The sequence below is a fragment of the Bombus vosnesenskii genome, unplaced genomic scaffold (assembly GCF_011952255.1).
Source record: "Bombus vosnesenskii isolate JDL3184/JDL3185 unplaced genomic scaffold, Bvos_JDL3184-5_v1.1 scf7180000013265, whole genome shotgun sequence".
Taxonomy (NCBI): Eukaryota; Metazoa; Arthropoda; class Insecta; order Hymenoptera; family Apidae; genus Bombus; species Bombus vosnesenskii.
Window position 1 is genome coordinate 8,624,879 of NW_022882925.1, and position 16,180 is coordinate 8,641,058.

General features: G+C 37.5%; 1 protein-coding gene across 3 annotated transcripts in view; it reads left to right on the forward strand.

The window, feature by feature from the left end:
- The window catches only part of LOC117243052 (neuronal acetylcholine receptor subunit alpha-7-like), a 164,892-nt gene that overhangs the window by 121,317 nt on the left and 27,395 nt on the right, over positions 1-16,180 (forward strand). For all 3 annotated transcript variants that reach the window (XM_033510213.1, XM_033510214.1, XM_033510215.1), the window contains one exon: positions 14,207-14,316. In XM_033510213.1, coding sequence (XP_033366104.1) covers positions 14,207-14,316 — 110 coding nt within the window. The remainder of the gene's footprint in view (positions 1-14,206; positions 14,317-16,180) is intronic.

Sequence of the window (16,180 nt, forward strand, 5' to 3'; positions counted from 1 at the left end):
ACATATTTGATTAAAAAACTATTGTCATTCAGATGTTAACCTATGTATTGTAATTGGTATCTTTAGAAACTGCAAAAATTTGATATTAGAGAAGTTGTTTTAAAATACACGATGAAAATTTATTTTATTTATTTTATTCGTGAATAATAAGAAACACTTCGCAAAAATCTCAGTATAATCTTCTGCCATGTGTAACATTAATTAAAGTTTATAGATGCGGTTAATATAAGGTCAAGATCATTGGTGCATCGTTGCTATGTAATGTGAGTAATTTTCTTGATTTAAAGGGATCCATTTTTAAAAGGATTATCAGTAAATGGAGATCAAAGATAAGTTCCAGAAAGTCTTATCCTTAGAATTTCGTTTAAATGAAAGTTAAATTAAACCCAATTGCATTACTGGGAAGCATAGTCTTTCATTGATCAAGATTTCATACGATTATTCTTATGATTTTTTCTTCTTTCACAGTTGCTTCTATAGTAATTTTAATTATAAATCTCAATCATTGTTATAATTTCTTTTAATTTTAATAGAATTGTAATACGCTGCGTGAATCTTGCACCTTTTTTATTTTTTCATTTTTTCTTTTTATTTTTAGGATTCCTCCTTTTTATATGTAATTGATACATCTTATTACTCTTGGGAGGATACTATTAAGCAAAAACTCATTTAACTCTTATGAAAAGCATGTATATTGAAAAAGCTTTTAAGGAAATCAAATTCAAAGTCAGCCGTGTTATAAAATGATACTTTGATCTATATAATAACGTATTAACAATATTACCTTATAAACAAATTAAAATATTACATTTTTATCCAACTGGACATCAGTCGAAAATTTTATTAGAAAATCAGAAAAACGCAAAGATTCATGAGTTAGGCACATACGCGAAATATCAAGCGTATTAATACTACTGATATTTATTCAGAGAGAAGCATGTTTCCTGCAAACGGTTTGGCATCCGCAGAGAAGCGAGCAAATATTCCTTATACATATAGGGTGGCACTTGGGGTAAATTCAGGTCATACAAGCAATCGAGAGTGTATTAACTAGCTCTCAACGAGAATTGAGTTACGCCATGAGTTCGTGGTCTCTGATCAAAAGCCAGTGATGTATTGTAAACGGAAGGTGCAAAATTTCACCCTATTTGCTGTAAATTCACGCAATTCGGCTCCTCTGTGACCAGTCATTTCTAAAATTTTCTCGATTTTCCAATGTCTCCGGCTTTCTGCTCGAAGATAAACCAACTATATCTGTATAAATTTTACAAAATTTCAATAATTAACGTGTAGTATTTATTATTTCACCTTCACATTTCCTTTTTTATGTGGACAGCCTTCTCACCGTTGAAAATCTACTCCTCCGAAATTCAATCGTATCGTAATTACGCTAAATGCAAGAAACGATCGAGTCATTATTTCAATTGACGTTCATTTTGCATGTCCGATATTAGTTTATCGCTTAACAATCTTCGATGTTCTACCGCAAGGCGTAATACCGGAAGGGCGCTCAATGAATTGTGTTTGATTCGAGAAAATTCGCCAGGTATTCGTCAAGGTACGAAACCGTGAAAGATTGTAAACTTGGGGTGCGAAATAACCCATCTCTATGTGCCAAGCTCAATTTCACTTTGACGTGCCTTACATTGGTCCCAAGTTACTCAGCGGCTTTACGAATCGCTAGTTTTCTTTTCCTTTTTCTCTTTATATACCACACATGCACAAACATGTTAGAAATTGCACAGGTTGCTAACATAAATGGGAATACACCATACAAATTAAAAGTATTCTTACGCATGTTTTTGTATATCCACTAACAATAAGTTTGTAATATCTGCTAAAAGATAGATCAAAGTTACATGAAAGCAAGAATTAGAAGTAAAAATTTTATACTCTCTAGATTTTAAAAGTAGATAATTAGATACACGAGTGGTATGTTTGCCCTGGCACATGTGTCGAAAACATGATTGTTTTAGTCGTGGAATTCCTACAGCTCTTCTTCTCTTTCATGCTCCTTACCTGAGTTCGTAAATAAGTTCACTTGTTTACATCAAGTTCTAATCTAGCGCCGTTCGCAACTTCTGTATATCGATTTTGGCACAATGAAATTAAGAAATGCGCGGTTGAAAATCGCTTGAGAAAATTATTTGGCAAACTAAATTAATTCTTTAAGACACGAAAACGTAAAATTAGGAATAAAATAAGTTTCATTAATCATATTTTTTGGTATTAAAATTAAATGAAGATATTTATCAAAACAGCGAAATAGAATTACTGTGAAAACAAAATTATACTAAGAAACTAAAAACACGGATTGCGTCGAATGTGAAAAGAATGTAACTTTGTATTTTTAAATGTTATTATGTAGAATTATTCACTGCTTTAATATGGAATTAGATTCGCTATGGGTTACATAAAATTTTACAGTAGTATGGAAACTTAAACATAAAATATTTCATTCCAAAGATATGTATATACAAGAATATTGCTTGCTACGTATAAAAGTAATAAAACGAAATAAAGTTTTACTATATAAATGATAAAGTCCTAAAAAGTATGTTGCCATTAGTAGAACAGAATAAGCCAGCTGAAAAATACACGCGTTTCAAAGCATGATGTTAAACAATGATACGTGATTATCAACGGGATATGAATTTTCAAAAAGTACTACCATACATATTAAACGTTGCACCGTTACAGAGATGGAGACATATTTTGTTACTGCGAAGTAACAAAGTAAGTAATAAAATAAATGAAAGAAGTACAGAAGTAAAGTTATTACTCAATAATTACGTAGCTATTATTCGAAGATCTTTATTCAGGGGTATTTTACAATCTGGTGATATCAATTTCTCAGCAAATGTATGTATAACCGAAACGCGATCGAACTGTTGTTTACCCATGCCTAGCTTTATCTCTTACCTTTGGTCTTTTTCATCTCATCGAGACGGTTACGTAGCTTCATCGACTTGTTCTCGAGATAACAATGAACAGATTTTTCAGCTCGTGGCGGTTTAATCAAGCTTCAATTAAAAAACGACTGAATCACGCGTCCCTTGTTTGCATTAATAAAATAGAGTTCGATGCTTTTCAGTTACGATGGATTTCATTTTGGGGAAAAACAAAATTATGCATTGGCCGTTACATCTTCGATACTGCACGATCAATGGTGTGTATGCATCAGCTTGTAAAGCACAATTAAACCGATAGGGGATGCATATATACATTATCAAGAACCGATGATTAAACGATCGTTTTCGTGAACAATTATACATATCGAAACGGGTGTATAACGTAGATATGTTGTATTTAACATGCTCCAGAAATTAGGAAATATTAATCAGCTCATTAAGAATCGCTTTATTCGTTAGATAATCTTTTATTTCTGTTTCATATACGGGTAATGATAACAATGATAAAGGGTAGAAACGTTTACAATGAGACAACGAACATTCATAATGGCTTCAAAATATCGGTATCTTGAACAAAGGCGAGTCGAATCAATTAGCTTTCGCACATTCTTTTTTCCTCGATGATGTCTTTCGATCTACCTATGGTATCTTTTTTTCCATCTTCGTTACTACCCTCGATTCAATCCCATGTGCCTTGTGATGGACTTGGTGGCATGATTTAATTAGGTCACTTATTCGAGGAAAGTGAAGTTTGTCTGTGAAACCGGTGATATGTATTTCCAGGACAAGCATTTTCAGAGTAACGCAGAATCTTCGAGATCGAGAAAATAATCAATTTACTTAAAATTATCACCCGACAATTATTTTTATGAAATATTACAAATTACAAGTTTGAACAAATTGATATGGTCGTTGTTGACGTAGTCTTTGCGCCATGGAATCAGAATACATAGATTTCATAAATTTTATAGAAGAAATCCAATCAGAAGCGAAGAAAGGTCTGAAGTATCTTAACGACTTTATATTCCAACATAATCTTCTCATCATCTGTTCAACCGCTCTCTGCTCTTCGCAGAACTTTGGGAAACGCTCTAATTACGTCCTTCAGCGAAGAGAATGGAGACTTAAAATTAGTTGCGAAACCAGCGATCCGGTTTCCTTCTGAAGAGACAGCGCAACGAAATTCTCAGGACATTTTATCTTCATTTAATATCCTCAGATGTTGTGAATTATGGTTTTAACATCCCGTAGTACTTAAAGTAAGAGAAGCAACAAAAATAAAAAAAGAAAAGTGGAGAGAGGGGAGAAAAAAAGAAATCTTAAAAACTATTTAAAAAACGGTAAAACGAAATTCGGAATGTTCCAGAGATTTTTTTTTATACATCAGCAAGAAATAGACCGTACCGTTAAACAGTTAATGCTTTCGAAGGTAATTCAGAAAAGGTAGTATAAAGAGTTCTCCGTGGAAAATGCAAAAGAATCTTGCCCGCAGCACTTTAAATGAACTTCTTGGATAGTTTGAAACTGCTGCCCCAATTCCAAGGGTGAATCCGAATAATCAGCCTCGCGAGTTTATACGCGAAACGCTCCATCCAACGTTCAAATCTTAAAGCTAGCAAAGGTTTTAAGCGGTTTCTGCCTTCGATTTGCGATTCGCTCAATGTATTCGTTAATATCGTTTAGCGTTTCTCATCATAGAAGATCGAAAGAGCCATTAGTAGTCGGTTCGACTTCTGTAGCCTGCACGTGCAACCGCTAAGAGTCTAAGTCAAGTTTTGGTCAGAGTTTTCGATCGACGAGTTTGGAAGACAACCAGCGTGCACAAGCTACTAATCGGCCAGAAGTTAAATCAAGCGAAAATATAGTACAGCTAGTTAGTTACAGTTCGTTGAATAGTTCAACTTTTATTGGTGCTAGGAACGGCGGCGGGCTTTAAGATCGCGAATTCGGAGGAATTGCAGAAAGAGCACAACGTTACACAAATTAGAAGGAAGGAGCGCTTAATGTCCCGTGAATTTTAACTATGTACGACTCCTCTGGCGACTCGAAGATTTTCGCCGAATTTTTAGCACAATTTATCTGCTGGTACATGTCACACGAGCGGCTGTTATTATTAATAGCCGTAGTATATTAGCATTAATACATTCTGTAAGCTTCCTGGGTGCGGTATTTTATCAAGTATTCATTATTCAATGATACGTGCTTCGAAGAAAGACCTGTCCTGGAGGTAGAAAATCCATTGCCTTTTGCTCAGCGAACTTGCCTTTTACATACTTCTTCATAAGTAATAACTTTGATGTATTTCTAATAAAAGAAAATCGCAGTTTCAGGAATAGGATAGCCGTGTTTTAGTAACAGCAAATGCATTAACGTGCAGTCTTCTTGACCTATTGTACAAACTTTCCAGGGAAGAAGACAAAAGCAAAACGGAAGACAAAGCGGTATGCCGATGTGACGTCGTAGATCAGGTCCTCTGACAAATCTGTTGATCGCATTCGCGTACCAACGGGACAGCGATCGGAATAGCCCGGATTCGAAGGAGCGATAATTGAAATTGTCAAGATTCCCCGCTCGACAAATTTAGCGCGGACGTGCCGTTGAATCCTCTGCAAGATTTTCGTGTAATGTCAACAACGGAATCTGTGTCGCGACCGAGAGAAAGGAAGAAGGCGAGATGAAAATCCGAAGGTGGAATTTACGATTCGTCCTTAGAAGTCAAAGGTCTTTCGACGATTTCCACTCTGTACCGTTTGGTCAAATTACGATTACATTAAATAGAATCTTACGGATACCGTTAACTTTTCGCTCATCCTATGGCGAATTCGGTACATTCGATCAAAATCGGTCAAGCATTTTAATTAGGTTACCGGCTCGGAGACCGATTGACAGTGAAACGAATATAAAACAGTAGAAAACAGTCGTGATGCGATTTGAATCCAAGAGACAACTCAGTTTTATGTTTATGGATATTGCAAGGGCGGGAATCGTGCTGCACTTCCGAAAGAGGGAAAATTGGGGCAAATTGGGGAATTATTCTTCGAGAGAATTGGACATGGAAATCATTAAACTCGGCATTTGCATGTGCGTCGCCGCATTTATATCGCTTAATTCGTGGCACGTGCATTTTGAATTTTCCCTCCTTTTCTTATCTTCGCTATGGAATTTACATACGGAATTGTCTGCAAATATTAGTGATATGTGGACCAATGAAATGGTACTTTATGGGACGTTGTAAGAAGAATGTATGGTATCCTTCGCCAAGAGACGAAACTTTATATGATAATACAATGTTTGATATAACATGTATTGTGTTTTCCTCGCTTGAAATTTTTCCATGAAGGAATGATTTATTTAATGTATCCATCTTGGCATGCTTCTCTTATATATATGTCGGAGATGAAAGAATACCGGAGTCTTTGGAACTTTGATTAATCCCGCAACATTGTAACCTAGAGTCTACTGTAATTAAACAATTGTAGTTATTCAATCCGATTGTAATTGTTCGAGAGTTGTGATAATGAGCTTGGGCTCGAGGCGACAGCCAGTCGCCGAACGTAGCCGCGGTCACGGGATGAACGCCTTGTCTAACAAAGGCATGGAATAATTCTATAGCTCTCCTTGAAAAGGAAATAGTTGTAACACTCGACAGTAAACATTCCAACGGTCTCTGTCCCGTAGCTCGCCACACGCAGACCCTATTCTTCGAGTAAGATGATTGCCAGATGTCGATGCGTCTCCGCAGTACATGTTCAGCTAGCCCAAGGGCCTGTTATAAATCTTAAGATTTAGCCAACTAAAGTCCTTCAAACAGACAAACAGTTTTTGTCTCAACTACGGGAAAAACGCAGTTCGCTGTGGAGTGCCGAAGCGTGCAGACGTGTCTCTAGTGCCCAGCGTAGTTCGAAAACAACACGTGTCGCCCAACCGTCGAAAGAGAACACAGCTAAGTGCCCCTTACCCCCTAGGGAGGAGAAAATCCCACGCACCTAACCCCAACACGAATACTAGCCTCACAGCCTCACGACTAGTTGTTCATTCCGAATTAACTAGCTCGATGATGGCCCAGCAACCGCGACCAGGCTCTCCGGAGCAGACTCGCAGCTACCCCGAGCTACCCCCCCCCGTGGCAGAAGTGTAGCAGAACTCTCCGCACTAACGACGCTAACACTACAAAGAAGAGGAAAATAGAACCAGCAACGCAAATAAACACACACAACAGGTTCGCCGTATTGGAATCCTCAAACGACGCCATGGAAATCGTAGAACCGCCATCAAACCAACACTCACAGAGAATCCCCCCTCCCCCACCAATTTTTGTGGACGACGTCATTGACATATAGACAATGACCAAGTCCCTAGAGAGAGATACCAGCAAGGAGGAATATAACCTTAAGATAAGCAACAACAAGGTGAAAATACTACCGACGAACCCAGAAGCTTACAGAAAACTCACCAAGACACTCAGGACCCTGAACGCCAACTTCCACACCTACCAACTTAAACAGGAAAGGCCTTTCCGGGTGGTCCTACGAAACATACACCACTCAGCAGACATAGACGAACTAAAATACGAACTCTCAAAACTCGGCCACGAAGTCGTCAACGTAAGTAATATAAGGCATAGAGTCTCGAAAGACCCGTTATCCTTATTCTTCCTAGACATTAAACAAAAACCGAACAATAAGGAAATATATAACATCAGTCGCCTAATGAACGCGATAGTAAAGATCGAACCACCGCTCGTGAAAAAAGAAATAGTGCAGTGCAAAAGGTGCCAAAGGTACGGTCATACGCAGAAATACTGCAACCATACTTTCCGCTGCGTTAAATGCGCAGGCTCTCACTCCACTGACCAGTGCGCCAAACCACCGGAAACCCCAGCGAAATGCATCCACTGCCAAGGGGACCACCCTGCCAACTACAAAGGCTGCCCAGCATATAAAACACTATACACGAACAGGTACCCTAAGCTCAGAGCAAAAGAGGTATCCAACCAAACACCCAGCCCGCCGAAATTCACGACTACCCCAACCCCCTCAACCAACCAAACGCACAGTCCTACCAAATTCATCTCCACCTCAACCTCCTATGCCCAAGCAGTACAAGGCATCCAAAATAACCCGAACAGCCAAAGGAACCTTCCCCAAAACAGTGACCCCAACCCACCAAACACAGACAACTCCTCAAGGCTTGAAAAGCTAATAGAGAAACAATCGGAGCAAATAAATCACTTGCTATCGCTACTAACACTCATCGTGGAAAAATTAGCACGCCCCGACTCAAAATAAAACCAAGGCGCATAGCACTCTGGAACGCCAACGGTCTAGCGCAACACAAACTTGAACTAGAACTCTTCTTAAAACACCAGCAAATCGACGTAATGCTCGTGTCGGAAACCCACTTCACCGACAAGAGCTACCTGAAAATAAATGGTTACAAATTCTACCATACCCAACACCCCAGCGGAAAGGCCCACGGTGGCACCGGAATAATAATCAAAGCAAGTATTAAGCACTACGAACTCCCATCATTCCAGAAAGACTACCTCCAAGCAACAAACGTAGCAATAGAAGACTGTCATGGCTCAATCACCACCTCAGCAGTATACTGCCCTCCCAGACACTCCATCGCCAAAGAAGACTTTGATAACTTCCTGGGCACCCTGGGCAACAGATTCATAGTTGGAGGAGACTATAACGCCAAGCACATCCAATGGGGCAGCAGACTGGTTACAGCAAGAGGCAAAAACCTCTTAAACAGCATAACAAACAACAACCTCAACTACCTCACCACATACGAACCCACATACTGGCCCACTGACACCAACAAAATACCCGACCTTCTCGACTTCTTCATAACTAAAAATATCCCATCAAGACACGTCCAGATCAACTCCTCGGCTGATCTCTCCTCTGATCATTCTCCCGTGATAGCAACAGTCAGTTCAACAATCATCGAGAATACACCTAATGGCTCCATTCACAACCAACACACCAACTGGCAGCTCTTCAGAGAAGTCTTTACACACTCAACCTCAGCCTCCACCCCACTAAAAACAAAGGAAGATATCGAAGCAGCCACGGAATACTTAAACACGAGCATAATAAACGCAATCCGCCTCTCCACACCGACAAAGCCATCTAACAGCAAACAAGAATATCCCCATTACATACTAAAAAAAATAGCAGAAAAACGAAGACTAAGAAGAGTATGGCAGACCCATAGAACACCGGAGGACAAACGCAAACTTAACGACGCAACTAGAAAGCTATCCAGAACCCTAAGAAACTATAAAAACGACTGTTTCCATAAATACCTCGCCAGCTTATCCCCCACAGCCGACGCCAACTACTCACTATGGAAGGCCTCCAGGAAACTCACACGCCCCCCACAAATAATCCCACCTATCCGCCGTCCGCAAGGTGGATGGGCGCGAAGCCCTATAGAAAAAGCCGACCTGTTTGCAAAACACTTGTCAAAAGTATTCAAACCCCATTCCCCCCAAACCGCCGCGGACGTTACTGAATACCTGCACACCCCCTTCCAAATGTCCCCTCCTATCGAACCCTTCTCCTCTGCTGAGACTATAGAAACAATCAGTCGCCTAAACCCCAAGAAAGCAGCAGGACACGACCTAATAGGCAATAGAGCAATCAAGGAACTTCCCACAAAAGGGATAGCACTCATCACATCGATTTTTAATGCTATCCTTCGCCTGGAACACTATCCTAAGGCTTGGAAAATCTCATTGATTACCCTCATCCCTAAACCCGGTAAACCGATATACGAAACCTGCTCCTATCGCCCAATCAGTCTTTTACCTACCCTGTCCAAACTATTCGAGAAGATGCTCACGAACCGACTCCTTCCAATCCTAGAGAACTTGAAAACACTCCCAGATCACCAATTCGGCTTCCGAAAACATCATTCTACAGTAGAGCAAATCCACCGCCTAACTCATACGATCAGCCAAACACTCGAAAAGAAAAAATATTGCTCAGCGGTCTTCCTAGACATCCAACAGGCATTCGATAAAGTATGGCATGAAGGGCTACTATACAAACTTAAAAAGATCCTACCCCACCCCTACTACTCCATCCTAAAATCTTACCTAACCAATAGGCAATTCATGGTTAAATACCTAGACGCCACTTCCGCAACATTCCCAATAGAAGCCGGCATACCCCAAGGTAGTGTCCTCGGACCCCTACTGTACTCCATCTACACTGCCGACCTACCTATATCAAATGATATAACAATAGCGACATTTGCAGACGACTCCAGCGAAGTCTCGACTCCATGGAAAAGTGGTTTCACAAATGGGGCTTCAAAGTCAACGAAAAGAAATCCTCACATGTAACCTTCACGCTCCGAAAACAAACCTGCCCCCAGGTCACCATCAACAATGCAACAGTTCCTAGCAGGGACACAGTCCGATACCTGGGCATGACCCTGGACAGGAGACTAACGTGGAAGACACACATCTCAGATAAAAGGAAGCAACTAAAGGACAAACTAAAAAAACTCTATTGGCTCACGGGCCGACGCTCCAAACTAAATATACAGAATAAAATTACCCTCTACAAGACCGTAATAAAACCTGTCTGGACCTACGGAATCCAACTATGGGGAACAGCAAGTAACTCCAACATTGAAATACTCCAACGCTTTCAATCGAAAACGCTAAGATCCCTAATTGACGCACCTTGGTATGTAACCAATGAAACAATACACCGCGACCTCAAGATACCCACCGTCAAAGAGGAAATAGCAAAATATAGCAACAGATACAGCAAAAGAATCAACAAACACCGAAACCCCCTAATCACTGGACTACTCGATACGACGGACCAGACTCGCAGGCTGAAGAGGCACTATCCGCTAGACCTAAACGTCAGATTTATTTAATTATCCAAATTAAGCATATGCACTTACTTATAATACTTATAAATTATACCTATCTATAATAAGTATTAACTTATTGTAAATAAACAGCCATGTCACTGCGCCACGCCAGAAAAATTACTGAAAATTCTCAACGCGAGAATTGATTGTAATTTCAACAAATAAATAAAAAAAAAAAAAGAAAAACTACGGGAAAATAGGGGGACCTATTTTTCAACGAGCGGCGTCTCCCACTAGCAACTTTCCCTCGAGGGCGGCTAGCGATCTCATCGATGAAAGGAGTAAAACCCTTTACGACCAGTGAATATTACGCGTCTGACTTAGATTTTGTGAGCACGTTCATCTATCATCCCGTCGACCGCGGATTCGTTATTGAACCTCGGATCATTGTCATTAGTTTCTCGAGTACCTAACTACTTGTCCGGTTCTATAATAATCGTATTTGCACTAGTCAATGTCTTCTCTATTGCATAACGACAACGTGTAACCCAAACGAAGATTCGTTTCACGCCCCTAATCCTAATTCTAATGGAACCCCGACATATATATACATATATATATATACAGGATGGTTAGTAACTGGTGGTACAAGCGGGAAAGGGGTGATTCTACGCGCAAAAAGAAGTCGAAAATATAGAATAAAATTTTTTTTTTTTTTAATTTTTCCTTCGGGTCAACGATCTACAGTGAGATCCGTTATAACGAGATGTGATAAAGTACACGCGTACCGAGCGAAAATTCAAAGTCGATTTTCTCGAAAACAAAGCCTCAAACGAAAAATTTTTATTCTATATTTTCGACTTCATATTTCGCGTAGAATCACCCCCTTTCCGCTTGTACCACCAGTTACCAACCAATTTATATATATATATATATATATATATATATATATATATAGTTATATATATATATATATATATATATATATATATGTATATATATATATATATATACGTATACATATAATATATATATACATATAATATACATATACATATAATATATATATATATATATACATATATATTATGTTCTGTATATATGTTAAGTTGTAACATACGAAGAATTTCTTTTCTTCCATTGAAATACATATGTATTCTGTACGAAGTAAATATTTTTTGATACGAGGCGGATACAAAATTTAAAGCATTCAAGTGGATATTTAATATAAGATTCCAATCTTATAAATAGTTATAACAATCTGAGTTTTTGATACATAGCAAAATCACGAAATTTGTACAAATGAGCTGGGTTGAAATCGATGTGAATCGAAATAAGTTGAATTTGGAGAGATTGATTAGTTTGTCGAAGGAAATTTCAGTTGGCGAGATTAATTGCTTAACTTCAAAACTAGAAAAATGTTCGGACTAAGTCGCTGGAGAATAGGTAGATTTCTCACTTAGCGTTCAGTGAATCAGGGAATCAAGAATCATTTTAACGAAACTCTTTCCAGTTTTTGTTTTACGATCTTTTATTCGATTACCTCTTCTATTCCGATTGTCTTAGAATACTAATGCTCTTAGAAAATGTATTTTCGCGGTGTGCCAACCATGCGACGAGATTGCCAGCATTCGTCTCTTTTCAAAGGAACGAGTCTCTTCAGTTTTCTCACGAATAGCGAATACAGTGCTTTGTAATATCTGCCGTAAGTAACGGATCCTTTCTAAGAGAAAGCAATATTGACTCTCAATATTGCCTTATAAACTGAATGAGACGTGGAAATATTATTAGGAGAGATATTGTACGGCGAGGATAGTATTATCTGTTAAACGTATAATGAATTTTTGACGTCATGTGTATATATTTGTTATAAGCTGCTTTTATTTCAGATCTAAATATTATTCGATCATTTGAACGATACAATTTTTACGCGAATCATCTTGTACTTCATTATTGCCATATTTGATTACTTCCCTTCCTTCGTATCAAGTAGAAACCTCAAAAGCTGAGCGCAAAAGGAAATTTTATGCTGGACTGGTGAGTTGTGAACCAGTTTCATTATAACAAACAAGAGGCTGATTCTGTATGTCAAGCTTCCACATCCGTGCGTAGAAATGGATATATAATAAACGGCCTATGCGTGCCACGTAAACCATCGGACACAGTAGCCATTATTAATTATCCGCCAGTGTACTCCATCAGTGGCTAATCAATCGGGAGTTGGTGACTAATGGGTGTGAATCTAATGGCCTACACGAAACAGATCGAGCATTCCTGTGGACAAGTATTCGATGAGTGACGACTCCACTTACCGTTAGAATTCATCCATTCGTTCCTTGCTCTATGTTCATCATATTAACGACGATATCTCTTTTTGCTTTAATACCCACAATGGTCGAAAAACTGAAATCATTTCACGTTTGATTTTTTCATTTAATTATACACGATTCGGAATATTTAATTATTCGCGAAAAATACGTATCTGTAAATGACAAAGAATGGTTCAATTTGAAATACATATAACCATTTATCATTATTAATCGGAATAAACATTTTAGAAGGGAAAGGGATGTTCATTTTGTTTAACGGAATGGTATTTTATTAGATTAGTATGTTTTATAAAAATTATAAATCAGCCTATACTATTCCGAAAAATGGTAGATTATGAAAGAAAATTAACAAATAATAGAATCTAAAATATATGAAGGCGTCAGTGTGCAGATATATATATACTATTACTAAAATATCATAATGTATGGAAAAGTATATTGCTAGCCCTATCGATTAGTTCTTTGCATCTTTACTTGTCTTGGCCAAGAAAAACTGGAAATAGCAAAATGAAGAATCCCACCAAAAGTTTGCAATTTGCCAAATCGCCTCGTATTTTCCGCAAAGTTGCGCTAACTCTGAGCGAAAGTCTAGAAAATTTCCACGAAAACTTTGCCGTGAAAGATATTAGCACCGTAGAATTGACAGTGCATGGTCTATGCGAAGAGAGCAAGTTACTAAACTGTTAAACAAAGTTACGAGTAGTAGGCACCTGCATTTTTAAAATGCATTTTACGTAACATTCCGGCGTTTTTTCATTTTTCCTTTAATATTACAAAAAAAATCTGAAATGCAATAAAGTACCGAACTTTTGTTTCGTGTGAAGTTTAACAAAGTAATAATTTGATAATAACTTAAGGAGAGAAAACAAATTTCACTGCGATACATTTTACGTGTAAATTAATTTCGTACCTTTTTGAACCAAATTAAAAAGTGAATGAATCTAAAAGTAAAAATTAATTTAGTAAAAATATCGAGGTATACGTATATCCTACTTATAGGATCAATAATGTAGACTAATGATTAAGTGAAAGGTCGAATAGTAGATTATATGAAATCAGTGGTTCGACTTGATTGAAAATTTTCAAGGAATGTTTTAAAATAAAATTTTTCAATTACAGGAATGGAACGATGTGAACATGAGATGGAATACGTCGGATTACGGAGGAGTGAGAGACCTCAGGATTCCACCACATAGACTTTGGAAGCCTGACGTTCTCATGTATAACAGGTAATTTAACGCTGCCTTCATCTGTTTAATATTCATGGAACAATCTACTTTATATCGTGCATGCTCATAACTAACAATAGTTTGGACAATTTCTTTCGTGGACCTTACGTAAGTTTTTCTTATTTCTATGTTAAAATATACAAACATGATATACGCATATTCATGAAACGATTATAATAAAATATTGCTGTATTCATTGATTTTTCAATAAACCAATAAATTGGTTTCACGAATGAGCGAAGTGAATAAAATAAAAGAAATATTATTTCCGGTCACTTCAATTCAACGGAATAAGAATTCTGTTCTGTCATTCAATTTTCATCATATCTGAGATTGACATAAAAAATGTTCTACTTGAATACTTTTCTATACAATAACTAATGAAATAGAATCTTTGGCAGATCCTTCTTAAATAATGATCGTTATTATTTACAAGAGCTTTGCTTTTAAACAAAAACAAAAACAAAAACAAAAACAAAAACAAAAACGCATAATATATATTGTTAAGATTTGTTAAAAAATAAACCAGTTAGTTACGAAGCCATTAGACGAGATATGTTGAATACTCGTGTAGAATTCCAGAAAAGTAGGTTTTCCAAAAAAATGTCGCTCGCGAAATATTATTGCCAGCCTCTGTGTTCGCAATTTCTAGCCGTCTACCAAAAATTTTAGTAAACTCGATAAAAATGATTCAACAATTCCTGTATGTCAATTCTCTTTCACTTGACCCAGAAACGACTACATACTTGTATTACGAATACGTTCATAAATTCTCTCCTCCACGTAAAGTCAATGATATTTTGCATACACAAGTTTACGTGCTGATACTTACGCCAAATTTCTTACCATATTTAGAGGGCTGCACTGCATGCCACCGGTATGCTACTAGTATATGTAAACTGGAAATATTGATTATGTAAGCATGTTTTCGTAATTGATCTTATGTAGCATCAATATAGAATTACGATAGGATTCTGTAATGTGTCAATAGATTAACTAATCGATCGGTTTGCCCGGTTGTTAATCCAACGTCCAATATACATGGCAAAATTGAAAAAGCTTCGTTGCAAATAAATCGTCTTCTTAAGGTCGGTTACAGGATTAACTTTTTTAAGTATAGCACGATAACGAAGTGATATGGTCCCTGGGTTGAAACATTAATTTTGACGTTGAAATATTATTTGATGTCTCATTTGATAAACGATCAAATGACAGATATTGGATTGTTCGGAAAGTTCATAGCGTTCTTGTTCATTGAGATATTCTGTTGTGTATTTAATGATATTGAAAGAGGATTGTTTGTTATAATCTTCTGTCAGATGCTGAGTTCAAATAGATATTAGTCTTATTACTAGATATTAAATACATACGGTCGTTGAGAAAAACAACCTGGAATTATTCTATAAAGGTTTCAATGAAATTTTTCAATTTAACAACATTAGTGAACACAAATTAATGATCAGCAGCAACCTATGTTATGATTACCTTCAGGACATGCCATTACTAACTGACCATAGTAACATGGTAATAATTGTTAATCGCCTTCATTACTACGAATGCAGCTTTAATTGCATCGATGTGGACATTCCACTATTTTCTGTGCATTATTTAACGCGCTACCACATGTTTACGAGCTCCCAACACATAATTACGTTTCTACGCCAGAACCGATATTAAACGGGTATCTACATAATATCGCGCCAGGTCAGTTTCATTTTTAGAAAGCGTTGTCGATGTCGTCGATCTATTAATTGTTCCACAAAACCTATGAAATTCAGTATACGGCATCGCTTTAATTGATCACGCGTAAGGAACATATTCTACCTAATTGCAGGAAATTATTACTTTACTCCGTTGAAGAATC